Source organism: Podarcis bocagei (assembly GCF_964188305.1).
Source record: "Podarcis bocagei genome assembly, chromosome: 13".
In the NCBI taxonomy this organism is placed as follows: Eukaryota; Metazoa; Chordata; class Lepidosauria; order Squamata; family Lacertidae; genus Podarcis; species Podarcis bocagei.
Genome location: NC_138138.1, coordinates 44,680,743 through 44,700,121, shown reverse-complemented (window position 1 = coordinate 44,700,121; position 19,379 = coordinate 44,680,743). Strand labels below are relative to the sequence as shown.

Sequence of the window (19,379 nt, the reverse complement as noted above, 5' to 3'; positions counted from 1 at the left end):
AGCTGAATATGGGAGATTGAGGAGGTTTCTGGGTGCTTCTTTTCCGGGTTACATACAAATCCCTGAACTAGATATTATAGCCAATTACACAGACCTTTGATTTCTTTAGCAATTTCTTCTTATTAGGTGATCCCTATTGTTCAGCTCAGGCCTCAGCAAAATAATGTAACATTTTGGGCAAAAGATGCAACCCAACAACCCACCACTGGAGGCTAAGATAGAGAAGATCTCCACAGCTACCATGTATTTCCCCTTTGTGCTCATGTAGGAAGGAACAAAGGATAACCAAACACTGCAAAAGACCAACATGCTGAAAGTGATGAACTTGGCTTCATTGAAACTGTCAGGTAATTTCCGGGCAAGGAAAGCCACAGTGAAACTGACCAAAGCTAGGAAACCCATGTAGCCCAAGACACAGTAAAAGAAGGTCACCGTCCCCTCATTGCACTCCAGTACAATTTCTTCAGCCACTGACTTCATGTCAAGATTAGGGAATGGAGGAGAGATCACCAGCCATGCAGTGCAGATGAGTGCTTGGAGAAGGGAGCAGGAAAGGACAATAGTGATTGCCAGTCCCTTCCCCACCCACTTCCTCATCCTGGATCCTGGTTTTGTGGCCATGAAAGCCAGAACCACAGTGATGGTTTTTGCCAGCACACAAGAAACAGCCACTGAGAAGATGATGCCAAAAGCAGTTTGTCGGAGGAGACATGTCACCTTGTCAGGATATCCGATGAACAGTAATGAGGAAAGGAAGCAAAGCAAGAGGGAGATGAGCAGAGCGTAGGTGAGGTCCCGGTTGTTGGCTTTCACAATAGGAGTGTCCCTGTGCTTCACAAATATTTCCAGTACCAGTGCTGTAATGAAAGCAAAGGAAAGACCAGAACAGGCTAAGCTGAGGCCCAGAGGTTCTTCAAAGGACAAGAAGGTTGTATGCTTAGGAATACATATAGTCTTATTTTTGCTTGGATAGTTTTCATCTTCACATTCGTAGCAGTCATTCACGTCTGAGAAAGAAAAGCATGGTTCTTAATCTGAAAAATATGAGCAACAATCCACTGCTTGTAAATACATAATTAAAATGATTAAAAAAGGATACAAGGAGTTCTGAACAATGGAAATTGAAAATGATGGAACCTTGTCCTTCTCACATATTGGATGTAAAATACTGATTGAGGCAAAATGCAAGGCCACAGAGACACTTCCTGTTCTCTGGCTAGAAGCCAACTCAAATTAAGCTGTCACAGATCTAGTTGCTAAAACTTACTTACTCCCTAATTAAGGAGTACAGTGGTACCTCTGGTTGCGAATGGGATCCGTTCCGCAGGCCCGTTTGCAACATGAAAAGAGCACAACCCGCAGCAGCGCGTCTGCACACGCACGGCTCGGTAGAAGCACACACTTCTGCGCATGCGTGAGTGGTGAATTTGGAAGTAACCCTGAACATTTCATGAAGCAGACGTAACCAGAGGTACCACTGTATTTGTGTAATTCAGCCTTTGCAAATTTCAGCATTTGAAAACTTAATCAACACCTTTCAATTAGTTCCTGGATTTAAGTATTCCACACTTCTCCAAACATTACGGCACAATTTTCTGAAGTATAAGGGCATAAAAATACATGTTTAAATATGTTACCAGAAAATAAACACAGATTCAAATATTTGCAAAAAAAAAATAATTATTCCTAAAGACATTTTGAGAGAAAATGCAGGAATAAGTATATAATTAAACAAATTAATTATGGGCAAAAATATGTGAAAGTAACAAAAACTAGAAACAGATTCAGCCATCTGTAGCCAAAGTGTCAAAACTGATTTCAAGGTCTGCTGTAGAGGAAGATATCACATTTAGGTAGCCATACTATGTCAAGATGATGACATAATGCAAGCCGGGCATAAATTATGACGACATAAAGTACAGCAGATCTAAAATCCATTCTGAAGCAGGGATGCCACTGGTTGAGCAGCTCAAAGGCTATCAGAGAGAAAACAAGCTTTTAAAATAGTGTTGGGGTTACACCACCCTTTTCATTAGCTTAATTTAGGCTGGGTTTCCAGGTATTGTGACCAAGCTGAATAACCTTCATGCATTGTATTCTAACCCCACCCTGGTCTCAACCCTGATATAATGGCATATTTCCAGCTGCTACAGAAACCTCCTGGCTCATCTGAAAATCTACTTTATACTAATCTTGTTCAAGCTGGTGGATCTTGCTACAGGATTCTTCCTTATAACAGCATTCAACATCCACAATCACTAATGATAATGATAATTTATTTATAGTTCTCCCATCTGGCTGGGTTCTCAGAATTGTCGTGTGAACCAGAGTTTCATCCAGATTGATCCTCCAAACTCATAACAATATATTCAGTATCATCAAAATCTATTTAGGATTCTCTTCTTCTTCTCTTCTTCTCTTCTTTGATAATGTGTATGGTTGGCATGCATACTTGTGGTATGACAAGGCGAAGGTTCATAAATTGTTCAAAAACCATATTGTCAGAAAATCAATTTTTGCCGTTTGGATGAAGTATAAGGATTTATTAGAAAACAAGACCCCGAGGTGGTTATCACCTGTGGAAGCCAAGATTTCTAAAAAAAAGCCCAATATGGAGGCCCATTGGCCAAAATATTGGGAATTGACTGAAAGAGTTGGAGACAATTGGAAGCTCCAAAGCCAGGACAAATTAAAAGGTAAGGTGCGAGATTGGTTACATTATGCTCAAATTCAAGAGGTATTCAAAATGGACAAAAAAGTGGGTTTCCAGTTGGAGAAATCGAAACTGGAGACGGAGTTACTAGAACCAAAGACTAAGGTACTTTCGAGGATGTATGACTTGCTGCTTAAATGGAACACACAGGATGAGACAGTTAAATCTGCTATGATAAAATGGGCACAGGATGTAGGACACAACATTATGTCTGAGGACTGGGAAAGGTTATGGAACACCGGCATGAAATTCACGGCATGTAGTGCTTTGAAAGAGAACATTATGAAAATGGTATACCGGTGGTACATGACCCCAGTCAAGTTGGCTAAAATATACCATCTTTCTGATAATAAGTGTTGGAAATGTAAGGAGGCAGAAGGGACATTCTTTCACCTCTGGTGGACCTGCCCAAAAGTAAAGGCCTTCTGGGAAATGATACATAATGAGTTGAAAAAGGTATTCAGATATACCTTTTCTAAGAAACCAGAGGCCTTTCTTCTGGGCATGGTGGACCGGAAGGTGCCAAAGAAGGACAGAACCTTGTTTATGTATGCAACCACAGCAGCTAGGATTCTTATCGCAAAGTTCTGGAAGACACCAGATTTACCCACACTGGAGGACTGGCAGACGCAGTTGATGGACTACATGGAGTTGGCAGAAATGACCGGCAGAATTCGAGATCTGAGCGAAGAAACAATGGAGGAGGACTGGAAAAAATTTAAGGACTATTTGCAAAAACATTATAAGTTGTTTGAGTGTTAAGATTGTGCACGATTAAGAAACGTTATGCTTCTGCAATTTATTTTAAGTAAATGATAAAGTAAGTATTGATGGAAAAAAAAAGGAGACAAATTAGAAACAAAATATTATGTTTATTAAGAGTGTTAAAATTAAATTACAAATTTTTGAAATTGGTAACATAATAAATACAAAGGTATAATAAGTTGGGAAATAAGATAATAAATTGCTGAATTGGTTAGAACGATGAACGCAATGCTGAGAGGATGCGAGGAGGTCCAAAAAGATGTTGAAAAAATTTCATAATGATCTTTTCTTTTTTTTTATGTTTTTCTTTATATATATGGAAAATGTTTCTTGTATATTGTTGTCCAAACAAATTTGTTCACCTATGGAAAGAAACGCAATAAAAATTTTTTATAAAAAAAAAAAAAAAAGGATTCTCTTCTTCAATTTGTCATTTAACATATTCACTTTAAGTGTAACTGGAACCAATTACAAATTCTCTCTCTCTCTCTCTCTCTCTCTCTCTCTCTCACACACACACACACACACACACACACACACACACACATTTTCATTATGTCCCTCTTCAGCAAGATTTCTCAATATTTCATGAACTGTCAAATGGAACCCTGGTGAATGCATGATTTCATATGCATGTTCTTGATTAGAGGCAACAAGCTATAAATAAATACAGTGAATTTCTTACCCTCCTGGTCTGAAATCTTCCCTTCTGGACATGGGATGCAATCGTAGCAGCAAAATGCTTCCCCCTCCTTCACTTTCCTGCAAAAACCAGGGCGGCAGCTCTCAGTACATACAGAGGTAGGCTGTGTCTAATACACAAATGAAAGAGATATATAAAATAAGTGGACTGAAAGAAAAGCTAAAAGTGGCAATTAAGCTCCTCCTTAAATGGATTTGCAAAAGAACAACAGCATTCATTTCAGGAATTCATTTAATAGCTTGTTTCAATTCTATTTGGACTCATTTCCCAGTGACTCAATGTGCAAACTCCAATAAATTGTTGTTGTTTTTTGCAGTTACTGTTGTGTTTAGTGATGACTTTAGTATCCTCTATAATCAGGGCTCTGACTCTGTATGCAAGCCTCTTTCTGCCAAAGTGACATTAAAGGGTTGTGGTGGTTTCCCTACTGCAAATTAAGCCTCAAAGTTATACACCTGCTATACTAAAACCTTGAAACATGGCATGCATAATCTGCCTTGGGAGGTGTACAAATGTGTCAAAAATTTATACCAATTTTGTAAAAGGAGCCACAGTTTAGAAAGTGCTGAAAATTGACACATGGACCCTTTTAAAACTGAAATATTTATGCCTGCAATGCATAGGTCTTAACTAGCCAGTCTAAACCATTACCTTGACGACGAATGTTCAGTGAAATTATATCTGCATATATTTTTGTACCTTATGTTAAAGTCTTCAAAATCACAAATGGCTGATGGTTGCATCCTACCTGGTTAAACCAACGGTGCCATTTTATGGCTCCCTCATTGATGGTCAACGCTTGCTGTGGAGGAGCCAGGGAATCTACCCCTCCTACCTTCACTCTCTGAAAGGATTGGTTGGAGAAAATGATCCAATTGGTAATATCAAATCCAGCTAGTATCTCCCCATTCTGGTCCAAGGAAATCTTATCCCCAGCGCTGTTGTTAAATGAGATACCCCTCAGAAAATGATGGAGCTAGATAGAAAGAGAAAGTATAGAAAAGGCTTCAATTCAGCAAGAGAAAAACATGATGTTCACTTTCATGGCATGCTTGGAGGAAAGCAGTTTTCTTTTCATCTTTTATATATATATATATGAGATTTAAGCCAAGAATTTATCACATTTGGAAGTTCATTTCAAATTACAGATTCTTAAGATCTCCCGCAGGAAATACACACACAGCCAGGAAAAACTGGGTGCTCTCTTCATTTTGTTGTCTAAAATATATCACTTTGCTCTCTATAGACTTTATATGCTATGCTATGCGATATATTATTCCTTTGATACTCCAACTTCAGAGGTAAATGGGAAATCAGCCCCATGCTCATCTAAGAGGTTGGTATGAATAGTTGAAGGAAACTTTTGAAATAATTAAAATTCACAAGAAATGAAAGAATAAAATACGTCAACACCCATGTGACTGCGTAGGCTTTCCCAAACAATTAGGTTTTAAGCAGGTGTGTAAATGAATATAGTGATGGTGTCAATAGGAAGGTAAGTCCAGTAGGCTGAATTTGAACCTAGAAAACATGTGGAGAAGTTCCCATTTGTCACTATGTGCATTTCAAGAGAGATAAAGCAACTCTCTCATGGCCAAAGGACAGTGAATTGAGGAAGTGGCTTTGGGGGAAGCTGCGGAAGATTTTAAGAGCATCACTGCACCCAAATTGCTGACCCCTGCTGTGGTTGCATAGAAAAAGTGACTATTACCAAAGGGATAAAATGAAAGGCTTTTGAACCTCTTTGAGGAAGGGTGTGCAGCTCAGTACCTGCCACAGCGGTTTTTTGTGACACTTCATTCCTCCCCTGATCATTACTGGTCTGTGTTTGCCTTGGGATGTAGACATGGCATGTAAAGCATGGGCCACAGCATAGACAGCATTGTAGATGTTGTAGCTGTGGCTGGTCATGCTCATTTCAAAGAAAGGACCAGGAAGATTCTCCAGCTTCTCTTGCCCAGTGCAAATATCTCCCCTCACACTGCCAACAAATCGATTTGGAAATACACAGCCAAATGCCTTTTGCCAGAAGTCCAAAATGAAGCCATCTCCTTTTGGACTGGAAGGGTTTTTGCTCTTGGCAAATTGATGAAATCCTGGTGGATTATTCGAGTGAGTTGAGAATGAGAGAACCCCATGGAGTATTTCTGTATCCCAAGTCCGTTGAAAGACGAAAGAGGTGAGCTCTACCTGGGCTGTCATGATCCACACTTTACCTTTTGGGGTATTTGAACTTTGTTCCAGTTCTGATAGGTAAGGCAACCACCTAAAAAGTGCCAGAGCATAAGATTCTCCATAAGCCAACACTACATTGGCTTTGCTATCATTTATTTTGTCATTTATTTTTGCCCCCAGTTTAAACATATTGTTAATTTCTGTGACATAAGTAAATTTGTGGCTTCTTTCTATGAAGGCAAAACAGATGCCATTCTCCGAAAAAAAAGGAACCACAGTTTGCACAAATCTTTCTGCATTCTCATCATAGAAAGTAAGGATCCCAATCCATATCCACCGGAAATGCAGAAGCAAAGACAGGATCCCCTTATACTGATGGGCTTCCTTGGGCGTCATCTGGTAGAAGAGAAGGCCTGGGGTTTTATCATTCATCACTGGAGCAGGGCCGTATATGAGCTAAACATAGTTTTGATAAGAGGAGAAGGAGACAGAAGCAACAATCACTATTAGATATTTGATTTGTGTATTATAAGCTTCTCTGGGGCGATTTCCACTTTGGGATTCCATTCCTTTATTTTTGGCTGCACATGCTATTTTGTTAAAACAAACTACACTCAGATGCCAATCAGTTCTTATCATATATCAGGAAATGACAAGGCCAAAAGGGATATGTGAAGCAAAAACATATGTGCTACCTAGACTTTATTTCTTAGCTTGAATCTCTCATTAGCATTGCCCACCTGATTATATGAAATCTGCTCATTTATTTATCCAAATCTATCTGGATGTGTATATCTCCCATGACATGTCAGCGATATCTCTCTCTCACCTGTGGAACCTTATAGATATCCAAGATTGTTGCCACATGAAGGGAAGTTTGGGAGTCCAGTCCCCCAATGATGGCTATCAAGTTGTTCTTGATGTCACAGATGTAGTTGGGGACAAATGTTTCCAGTGTGGATATGAGCAACATTGTGGCATGAGAGGTCCATTTGGCATTGAAATAGCTGTCATAGATGTGGAAGCCTAAAGTGACATTGGGTAAGAGCTGTGGGTTTTCGTTGATCTCCTTCACTGCAAACTGCAAGGCCAGGATGTGCTGGTAGTTCTTAGGTACCACACTAAAAAGAGAGTTTCATTTTCTATCAGAAGGGCTTGTAACACTTTGTAAATTTATCGCTGCTTAGTTCTACGTCATCCTCATTAGTAGTATTTATTACTGTAATTATTTAAGGTTTTTTTATTTTTGCAGGGGAGGAAGCTCTTGAACATGAATCACTACAAGTGATCCTCTGCGTTGCCTACAATGGTAGAAAAGGAATATAGGGGGAAATTCTATGGGAGGGGATCACAGATTTTAAAATGTCCCTGATGTACATTTTAAATATTGGCTTTATCATCTGTGTAGAAGTTCTGTCCTTATTTCTTTCTCTCAGGGGCTTGAAGTAAAAGTGATGCAGTTATTTCCACAAGAATATTACATGTCTTCATATGATACCTGAATGTTTAATTTAGTGTGGAAAGTGGAAACAATTTCTAGTGGAGATCCTCCAGACTACATTTCTCCCACATCACATATATTTCTACCTAAATAGTAGTTCTGCCTCTAGGACAAGGGTGGAGAACTGTGCCCCTCCAGATGTTGCTGTCCAACAATGTCCATTATTATTAATGCAACTGATGGAGTCGAGCAACCACTGCACACCCACAGTTTATCCACCCTTCCTCTAAAATTAATCTCTGCAATATGCAAAGAAGGAATCAAAAAGTAGAAGTGAAACTATCCAGTTCTTACTTTAGTTCTTCCAGCAATGTTGGTGGGGGGTTTTCGGTGAAGGCTATTGCAATGGAGACGATGATGCTGTGAGAGGCTATGCCACCAAGGATGAGGTCTCCTTCCTGGTGATACTGATGAAGTGGAGCGTATGGATCATGGATGTGGCATTTAACAATGGGAGGTTTGCATATTGCGTGTGGAAGTAGAATCAGCAGCAAGACCAATAATGCCACCATCCTTGGTACAATTTCCCCCTATACACTAAGATGCCCCTACAACTATTACAGCTTTTGTGACTCAAGTAGTCTGACTCGATTGACCTTTTAGTCTGCTCATATGAAAACTGATGAAAAAAATAGTTATGATACTGATGGATCCTTGAAGGTTTCTGATTCCTAAGCCTAGCTGTGATTGCTGGAGGTAGTATATTTTTGTAAGGCTTCTTCAGATGTTTTGCACCACAAGTCACAACATTCAAACCGGGCTGCAGGTGATGGGGTTGTAAACCAAAACAGTTCAAAGGCACCAGACTTTGAAAGGCTCAGTTATAATACCTTTCACAGTCTTTATCATTAGCTTGGATAGTGTACTTTGCAGGTCCATGAGGTGCTTTGACACAAGGGAACATTAATTATAGTTCTTTGGATAATTAAAGGGAAGACAGACACTTTTGTGTTTTTCTGAACAGAAGTTTTCATTTCGTCTTAGCTGCATATGCTTTTGGCTTACAGTAGTAAACAAGATGGAAAAAATACTGAAAATACAATCCTTTGGTCTGAAGAGAGGGAGGAAATGAATATGTTTGATGATAGCACTGGCCTCTTGAAATTCTGACCTGGAAAGTTCTAATATTAATAAATGTTATAAATGTTACAATATTATACGACCTGAGCCTACGATGGTGGTATTCACAGCATTAATACACCTAAAGGTCTAGTTTTTCTCATAGCTGTAGCCTTGGATTCAAACAGAAATCAAACATTTCTGTTTTAAAATAAAATAAAAGAAAGCTTGCTGCTTTCCAGGTCATATCACTGCAAACTCTCAACTCTAAACGCAGGCTTTGTCCTTCCACCCAGATGATGGAGGGGCTCCAACCATTTCTTCTCCCACATAGTGCCCCCTTTCCTTTGTTCTCCCAATGGCCCATCACCCAGGCAGTCACCTCAACACAGGAAGGTAGCCTGGCTTATATTTTAACACTTGCTGAATCCAGGGGTTAGAATGATCTGACATGCAGCCTACTTTCCCCTGTCCCAGCCCAAATTCATAAGTGTATGTAAAATGATGTAATACTGAATGGTAAAATATACAACAAAAACATGAAATAGCGGACTATGAGCTGTTTATGTACAATGAATGATTGTATACCATTAGAATAAATAATATTTGAAGGTAGCAGATCCCTTTATAAGAATTTTGTTACATTAAATGTATGACAATGTGACCCCAAAGCTCTCCAAGAGGGATCCTACTACCATCCATAAAGGAGTAAATGTGGAGTTCATTGGAGTCTCCTGACATTCTCATCTACAGTGAAAGATGTGCTGGATGCCTCTTTCCCTGTCTCCAACTCACTTGAGGTTTCTCATTCTTATTGGTTCAAAAGATCTGCCTCTCCTCACTGATAACCTAGTGCTCAATTCCTATTCCTATTGTTCAGTTCAGTTGTTAACAAAATAATGTGCCACCAAGGACGCAGCCCAGTGCTCCTTTTCGTGCTATTTTTCAAGAAAAAGAGGTGGCGGAACTCCGCATGAATACCTCAACCTGAGAGGTGGCAGAACGGAGGTCTGGCTGAAGAAAAGCCCAGACGCTTCTGTCAATGTGATAAGTTGGTATTGGTCTCTTCTGTGGTTATTTGGTACACTGTCAACTTACTACCAAACCTAGAACATCAGCAATCAGCCCACCAGGCCTTTATGAGTCCCTCTCACTCAAGTCATTGCCGGTTGAAATTAAGTGTACAGGCGATGAACATGTTGCGTGTGCCTGATGGATTTTTGACTGCCGATGCTCGCATCATTTTGGCCCTGAAAGGATGTGGAACAGAGGCGGAACAGGCTTACGTGAGACTACTGATTCATGTAAAGGTAAAGGTACCCCTGCCCGTACGGGCCAGTCGTGTCCGACTCTAGGGTTGTGCACTCATCTCACTTAAGAGGCCGGGAGCCAGCGCTATCTGAAGACACTTCCGGGTCACGTGGCCAGCATGACATCGCTGCTCTGGCGAGCCAGCACCAGCGCAGCACACGGAAACGCCGTTTACCTTCCCGCTATAAAGCGGTACCTATTTATCTACTTGCACTTAAGGGTGGTTTCGAACTGCTAGGTGGGCAGGAGCTGGGACCAAATGGCGGGAGCTCACCCCACCTCGGGGATTCGAACCGCTGACCATACGATCGGCAAGTCCTAGGCGCTGAGGTTTTGCCCACAGTGCCACCCGCGTCCCACTGATTCATGTAATGACCCGGAAAACAACCTCCACACAAATGGAGAATTGCTGGTACTCCATCTGACCTGTACAAATTTATAATTTCACCGCTAAAAAACGTTTGAAAATGCAACAACACAGGAGCATTTATCCAGGCTCTGACTACAGAGAGGCAAGCAACCTGAAGATTAAAGCAAGCAACAGCAAGACTGGAGGAGGGCAAATGTTGTCCCTATTTTCAAAAAGGGGAAAAGAGGGGACCCAAATAATTACCGCCCAGTCAGTCTGACATCAATACCAGGGAAGATTCTGGAGCAGATCATTAAGCAAACAGTCTGTGAGCACCTAGAAAGGAATGCTGTGATCACCAATAGTCAGCATGGATTTCTGAAAAATAAGTCATGTCAGACTAACCTGATCTCTTTTTTTGACAGAATTACAAGCCTGGTAGATGAAGGGAACACAGTGGATGTAGCCTACCTTGATTTCAGCAAGGCATTTGACAAGGTGCCCCATGATATTCTTGTAAAGAAGCTGGTAAAATGCGGTCTTGACTATGCTACCACTCAGTGGATTTGTAACTGGCTGACTGACCGAACCCAAAGGGTGCTCATCAATGGTTCCTCTTCATCCTGGAGAAGAGTGACTAGTGGGGTGCCACAGGGTTCTGTCTTGGGCCCGGTCTTATTTAACATCTTTATCAATGACTTGGATGATGGACTCAAGGGCATCCTGATCAAATTTGCAGATGACACCAAACTGGAAGGGGTGGCTAACACCCCAGAGGACAGGATCACACTTCAAAATGACCTTGACAGATTAGAGAACTGGGCCAAAACAAACAAGATGAATTTTAACAGGGAGAAATGTAAAGTATTGCACTTGGGCAAAAAAATATATGAGAGGCACAAATACAAGATGGGTGACACCTGGCTTGAGAGCAGTACATGTGAAAAGGATCTAGGAGTCTTGGTTGACCACAAACTTGACATGAGCCAACAGTGTGAAGCGGCAGCTAAAAAAGCCAATGCAATTCTGGGCTGCATCAATAGGAGTATAGCATCTAGATCAAGGGACGTAATAGTGCCACTGTATTCTGCTCTGGTCAGACCTCACCTGGAGTACTGTGTCCAGTTCTGGGCACCACAATTCAAGAAGGACACTGACAAACTGGAACGTGTCCAGAGGAGGGCAACCAAAATGGTCAAAGGCCTGGAAACGATGTCTTACGAGGAACGGCTAAGGGAGCTGGGCATGTTTAGCCTGGAGAAGAGCAGGTTAAGGGGTGATATGATAGCCATGTTGAAATATATAAAAGGATGTCACATAGAGGAGGGAGAAAGGTTGTTTTCTGCTGCTCCAGAGAAGCGGACACGGAGCAATGGATCCAAACTACAAGAAAGAAGATTCCACCTAAACATTAGGAAGAACTTCCTGACAGTAAGAGCTGTTCGACAGTGGAATTTGCTGCCAAGGAGTGTGGTGGAGTCTCCTTCTCTGGAGGTCTTTAAGCAGAGGCTTGACAACCATATGTCAGGAGTGCTCTGATGGTGTTTCCTGCTTGGCAGGGGGTTGGACTCGATGGCCCTTGTGGTCTCTTCCAACACTATGATTCTATTCTATGATTCTAAGAATGAAGCCATCTGGCATTGTGGGGGTGGTGAGGCAACCCTAAAAAGCTTCCCATTCTCCCTTCCTTCCTTGTGCAATTCTCCCGCTTTATCTTTTGTTTCTTCTCTTTTTATTTTTATTTGCTTTTTGAGCAAGGTGCCAAGACGTAGAGATCATTATTGGACTAAAAACCAGAGGAATCCAGCCCAACCCAAAATGATTGGAATCTCAAATAACCACGTATTGAGTGTTTGACATATTTATTTCCCTTTAAATTAGCTGGGAATTTATTTAGCCCTTTCCCTTTCTTTGATGTGGTCATGGTAATAGTTTATCTCGGCTGCTAAGGGCAAATCGTTAGAATAAGCTTTCCTTAATGTTGTATTTAATGAATACAGTGGAACCTCGGGTTGGGAATGTGATCCGTGTGGGAGGCACGATCGCAACCCGCAGCGTTCGCAACCCACAGCGTTGCGTCTGCACGCGCGGGTCACGATTCAGCGCTTCTGCACATGCGCAAAGCGTGATTTAGTATTTATGCGCATGCGTGAGCGCTGAAATCCAGAAGTAACCCGATACTTCTGGGTTTGGTGCGGTGCGCAACCTGAAATTCCATAAGCTGAAGCATCTGTAACCCGAGATACCACTGTATAACCTTTTCCCCAACTTAAAGTGGTCTCCTGAGTCTTCCATGATGTGGATGTGATGGCAAGTTTTTTTAATCCAGATTATCTTTCAGATTTAAAGAATTGAAGGAAGAAGGGGGGGGTGTGATAGAACATGTCCTTCATAAACCTTTTAGTACTCAGTGCTTATATTGTGTGACTGTTTTTATGTTCGGTAGTGGCGCTTTCCCTGTGGAACACCCTCCCACCAGATGTCAAAGAGAACAACAACTACCAGGCTTTAAGAAGACATCTGAAGGCAGCCCTGTTTAGGGAAGCTTTTAATGTTTGATGTATTATAGTATTTTAATATTCTTTTGGAAGCCGCCCAGAGTGGCTGGGGAAGCGCAGCCAGATGGGTGGGGTATAAATAAAAAATTCTTCTTCTTCTTCTTCTTCTTCTTCTTCTTCTTCTTCTTCTTCTTCTTCTTCTTCTTCTTCTTCTTCTTCTTCTTCTTCTTCAGTTTTTAAAGGATTTCCATTAGACAGGGTAAAAATTTTCATAACTGCTCCTGGAAAGTTGTGGGAAAGAGTATGAAGGCAGAAGAGTACAGTGCCGACATATAAGAATAACAAATGCAGACTTCACAGTGAGCAGAGGAAAAGATAAAGTGGATCTGGAAAAGGTAAATATGGGAGATTGAGGAGGTTTCTGGGTGCTTCATTCAGGGATACATAGAAATGGCATTACTAGATATTATAACCAATGACACAGACATTTGATTTCTTCAGCAATTTCTTCTTATTAGTTGACCCCTATTGTTCAGTTCAGGCCTCAGCAAAATAATGTAACATTTTGGGGAAAAGATGCAACCCAAACTGACCAAAGCTAGGAAGCCCATGTAGCCCAAGACACAGTAAAAGAAGGTCACCGTCCCCTCATTGCACTCCAGTACAATTTCTTCAGCCACTGACTTCATGTCAAGATTAGGGAATGGAGGAGAGATCACCAGCCATACAGTGCAGATGAGTGCTTGGATAAAGGAGCAGGAGAAGACAATAGAGTTTGCCAGTCCTTTCCCCACCCACTTCCTCATCCGGGATCCTGGTTTTGTGGCCATGAAAGCCAGAACCATAGTGATGGTTTTTGCCAGCACACAAGAAACAGCCATTGAGAAGATGATGCCAAAAGCAGTTTGTCGGAGGTGACACGTCACCTTGTCTGGATATCCGATGAACAGTAATGCAGAAAGGAAGCAAAGCAAGAGGGAGATGAGCAGAGCGTAGGTGAGGTCCCGGTTGTTGGCTTTCACAATAGGAGTGTCCCTGTGCTTCACAAATATTTCCAGTACCAGTGCTGTAATGAAAGCAAAGGAAAGAGCAGAACAGGCTAAGCTGAGGCCCAGAGGTTCTTCAAAGGACAAGAAGGTTGCACGTTTGGGAATACATATAGTCTTATGTTTGTTTGGATACTTTTCATCTTCACATTCATAGCAGTCGTTCATGTCTGAGGGGGGAAAAAAAACATGGTTCTTAATACCAATAATATGACCAACATGCCACTGCTTGTAAATACATAATTAAAATGATTTAAAAAGTGTACAAGGAGTTTTAAAAAATAAAGACTAAAATGTTGGAACCATGTCCTTCTCACCTATCCAGTGTAGAATACCGACTGAGGCAAAATGCAAAATGCAAGGCCACAGAGACCCTCCCTGATCTACAATCAGAACCCAACTCAGTTCTTCCTGTCATTGTTCTAGTTGCTCACAGTTATTTATTCTTTAATTAAGGAGTGATTGCGTACTTGAGACTGCAAATTTTTACATCAAGACCTTTCAACTGTTTCCTGGATTTCAATATTTCACACTTTTCCAAACATTATGGCATGATTCTCTGAAGTTTAAGGGCATCAAAATACATGTTTAAATATTTTACCCGGAAGTAAATGCACATGCAGATATTATTTTAAGGGAAAATATATCATTTGTAAGCCTGGATGAGGGAGATATGATGGCAAACTTCCAGCTTTTTACAGTACCCTCCTGGCTCATTATACTAATCCTGGTGGATCTTTCTATAGCATTCTTCCTTATTAACAGCATTCAACATCCACAATCACAAATTATCACACACACTTTCATTATTCCCTCTTCAGCAAGATTTCTCAATATTTCATGAACTGTCAACTGGAATATTGGTGAATGCATCATTTCATACGCATGTTCTCGATTAGAGGCAACACGTTATAAATATATACAGTAAATTACTTACCTTCCTGGTCCGAAATCTTCCCTTCTGGACATGGGATGCAATCGTAGCAGCAAAATGCTTCTCCCTTCTTCATCTTCCTGCAAAAACCAGGGCGGCAGCTCTCAGTACATACAGAGTCAGGCTGTGTCTAGAACACAAATGAGAGAGAAAGAGAGATGTATAAAATAAGTGGACTCAAAGAAAAGCTAAAAAGGGAAGTTAAGCTCTTCCTTAAAAGGGATTTGCAAGAGAACATTATTTTCAGAAATTCACTTACTAGCCTGTTTCAATTCCATTTTGACTCATTTCCTGACATTTATGAGTGACTCGATGTGCAAACTCCAATAAATTGTTGTTTTTTGCAGTTACTATTGTAGACAGTAAAGTTTTTAATATTATCGTCTATAGTCAAGGTTCTTTCTGCCACTGTGACATTAAGGGGTTGTGGTTGTGTCAATGCAAATTAAGCTTCAGAGTTATACACCTGCTATTGCAAAATCTTGAAACATGGCATTCATAATCTGCCTTATGAGGTGTGCAAATGTGTCAAAACCTTAAACCCATTTTGTAAAAGGAGCCGCAGTTTAGAAAGTGCTGAAAATTAACATAAGGACCCATTTAAAAATGAAATATTTATACCTGCAATCCATTGGTCTTAACTAGCCAGTCAATGCCATTAAGTAGTATAGCAAACTTATTATTTCTACCCCACCCATCTGGCTGAGTTTCCACAGCCACTCTGGGCGGCTTCCAATCGAGTGTTAAAAACAATACAGCATTAAATATTAAAAACTTCCCTAAACAAGGCTGCCTTCAGATGTCTTTTAAAGACAAGATAGCTACTTATTTCCTTCACATCTGAAGGGAGGGAGTTCCACAGGGCGGGCACCACCAACGAGAAGGCCCTCTGTCTGGTTCCCTGTAACCTCACTTCTCGCAATGAGGGAACCGCCAGAAGGCCCTCGGCGCTGGATCTCAGTGTCCAGGCCAAACAATGGGGGTGGAGACGCTCCTTCAGGTATACAGGACAGAGGCAGTTTAGAGCTTTAAAGGTCAGCACCAACACTTGGAATTGTGCTTGGAAACGTACTGGGAGTCAATGGAGATCTCTCAGGACCGGTGTTTTGTGGTCCCGGTGGCTACTCTCAGTCACCAGTCTTCCCTTTATCTGTTCTCCCCTCACTGATGCAGGAGCCCAGAACTGTAATGTAAACCAGGGTTTCATCCAGACGGATCCTCCAAACTCATAACAATATATTCAATATCATAAAAATCTTTTTAGAATTCACTTCTTCAAGTTGTCATTCAATATATTCATTTCAGTATAACAGAAACCAGTATAGAGGCTGTGCATTTAGCTAATAACATTAATGCAAAGCTTGTGCCATCTATAATCCAATTTTATAAAGGTTGAACAATATACAGTGAAAATGTCTGGCTGATGGTTGCATCCTACCTGGTTAAACCAATGGTGCCATTTGATGGCTCCCTCATTGATGGTCAACACTTGCTGTGGAGGAGCCAGGGAATCCACCCCTCCTACCTTCACCCTCTGAAAGGATTGGTTTGAGGAAAGAATCCAATTGGTAATATCAATTCCAGCTACTATCTCCCCATTCTGGTCAAAGGAAATTTTATCCCCAGCGCTGTTGTTAAATGAGATACCTCTCAGAAAATGATGGAGCTATATAGAAAAAGAAAGAGAAAGTAGAGAAAAGGCTTCAATTTAGCAGGACGCAAAGATGTTTACTTTTATGTCAGGTTTCCAAATATTCACCTTGGAGGAAAGCAGTTTTCTTTTCATCTTTCTTTTTTTATATACAGTATATAAGATTTAAGCCAGGACGCGGGTGGCGCTGTGGTCTAAATCACTGAGCCTATTGGACTTGCCGATCAGAAGGTCAGCGATTCAAATCCCCGTGACGGGGTGAGCTCCCATTTTTTGGTCCCAGCTCCTGCTCACCTAGAAGTTTGAAAGCACGTCAAAATGCAAGCAGATAAATAGGTACCACTCTGGTGGGAAGGTAAACGGCATTTCCGTGCACTGCACTGGTTTGCCAGAAACAGCTTAGTCATGATGGTCACATGACCCAGAAGTTTTCTGTGGACAGACACCGGCTCCCTCGGCCAGTAAAGCAAGATGAGCATGCAACCCCAGAGTCGTCTGTGACTGGACCTAACGGTCAGGGGTACTTTTACCATTAAGATTTAAGCCAAGCATTTCTCGCATTTCAAAGTTCACTTTAAATTAAATTAAGATCTGCAGCAAATGCACACACAGCCATAAAAAGCTTTAGAAAGTTAGAAAGCTCTTTATTGACTCTATATCTATGCTATGATATATCATTCCTTTGATACTCCAACTTCAGAAGTAAATGAGGAATCAGCCCCATGCTGATCTAAGAGGTTGGTATGAATAGTTGAAGCAACAGGTTGAAGAAGGAATGGTGATAAAAGCAAAATCTAGAAGTTGGCTATATCATGCTTGGATAGAATTCATTCCTTTTTTTCTCTTTCTGTATTTCTACTTTAAGTTCAAGCAGTTTAAAAGAAGAAATTTAAAACTTTTTAAATAATAAGAATTAGCAGTAAAATGAAAGATTAAATAATGTCAACACACATGTGACTGGCAGATTTGCCTAAAAAAAATACAGGTGCCTAAATGAGTACAATGAAGGTGTTTGTCTAATGTCAATAGACAGGGAAGTCTAATAGGCTGTATATAAACCTAGAAAAGCATGTGGAGATGTTCCCATTTGTCACTATGTGTATTTCAAGAGAGATAAGGCAACTATCCCATAGCCAAAGGGCAGTGAATTGAGGAAGTGGCTTTGGGGGCACCTGGGGAAGATTTCAAGAGCAAAAATCTGTGATGGCTTAGAAAAAAATGACAATTAACCTAACAGAAAGATAGAAAAGGCAAACAGAACATGTTTTGAACCTCTTTCAGGAAGGGTGATCAACCCAGTAGCTGCCACAGAGGTTGTTTGTCAAACTTCATTCCTCCTCTGATCATTACTGGTCTGTGCTTGACTTGGGACGCAGACATGACATATAAAGCATAAATACTCAATTGACAGGAAAGTGGGTGCTCTGTTCATTTTGTTCTCTATAATATATCATCTTGCTCCCTATAGACACTATATGCCATGGATGTTTAACAGGTCGATTGGGAACGACTGGTTGATCCCCGGGCGGTTTTGGCATTTCAAGAGAGATATGGCAACTATCACATGGCCAAAGGGCACTGAATTGGGGAAGTGGCTTTGGGGGAACCTGGGAAGATTTCAAGAGCATTGGTGACCCCTGCTGTGGTTTCATAGGAAAAGTGACAGCAACGGAATAGATCGATAGAAAAAGGCAAAGAGAACATGTTTTGAACCTCTTTGAGGAAGGGTGTTCAGCCCATTACCTGCCACAGCGGTTGAATCTGAAACTTCATTCCTCCCCTGACCATTACTGGTCTGTGTTTGCCTCGGGATGCAGACATGGCATGTAAAGCATGGGCCACAGCATAGACAGCATTGTAGATGTTGTAGCTGTGGCTGGTCATGCTCATTTCAAAGAAAGGACCAGGAAGATTCTCCAGCTTCTCTTGCCCAGTGCAAATATCCCCCTTTACACTGCCAACAACTCGATTTGGAAATACACAGCCAAATGCCTGTTGCCAGAAGTCCAAAATGAAGCCATCTCCTTTCGGGTTGGAAGGGGTTTTGCTCTTGACAAATTGACGAAATCCTGGTGGATCATTTGAGTGAGTTGTGAATGAGAGAACCCCATGGAGTATTTCTGTATCCCAAGTCCGTTGATAGACAAAAGAAGTGAGCTCCACCTGGGCTGTCATAATCCACACTTTACCTTTTGATTTATTTGAACTTTGTTCAAGTTCTGATAGGTAAGGAAACCACCTAAAATATGCCCCAGAATTTGATTCTCCATAGAACAACACCACATTGGCTTTGCTATCATTTATTTTGTCATGTATTTTTGCCCCCAGTTGAAACAAACTGTTAATTTCAGTGACATAAGTCGGTTTGTGACTTCTTTCTATGAAGGCAAAACAGATGCCACTCTGGGAAAAAAGTGGAACCACAGTTTGCACAAATCTTTCTGCATTCTCATCATAGAAAGTAAGGATCCCAATCCATATCCACTTGAAATGCAGAAGCAAAGACAGGATCCCCTTATACTGGTGGGTTTCCTTGGGTGTCATCTGGTAGAAGAAAAGGCCTGCAGTTTTATCATTCATCACTGGAGCAGGGCCATATATGAGCTAAACGTAGTTGTGGTAGGAGGAGAAAGAGACAGAAGCAACAATAACTTTTTTGTATTAGAAGTGTGTA

At 41.0% G+C, this 19,379-nt stretch overlaps 1 protein-coding gene across 1 annotated transcript; it reads right to left on the bottom strand.

The window, feature by feature from the left end:
* Positions 1-105: 105 nt before the first annotated feature.
* LOC308570727 (vomeronasal type-2 receptor 26-like) lies at positions 106-18,493 on the bottom strand (the record flags this gene model as incomplete). Its single annotated transcript, XM_081165638.1, has 10 exons — positions 106-1,007; positions 4,164-4,290; positions 4,930-5,157; positions 5,952-6,812; positions 7,186-7,477; positions 8,152-8,264; positions 14,001-14,290; positions 15,058-15,184; positions 16,580-16,720; positions 18,449-18,493. 10 exons carry the CDS (start codon positions 18,491-18,493, stop codon positions 106-108), a joined length of 3,126 nt encoding a protein of 1,041 aa, XP_081021764.1.
* Between the last annotated feature and the right edge of the window lie 886 nt (positions 18,494-19,379).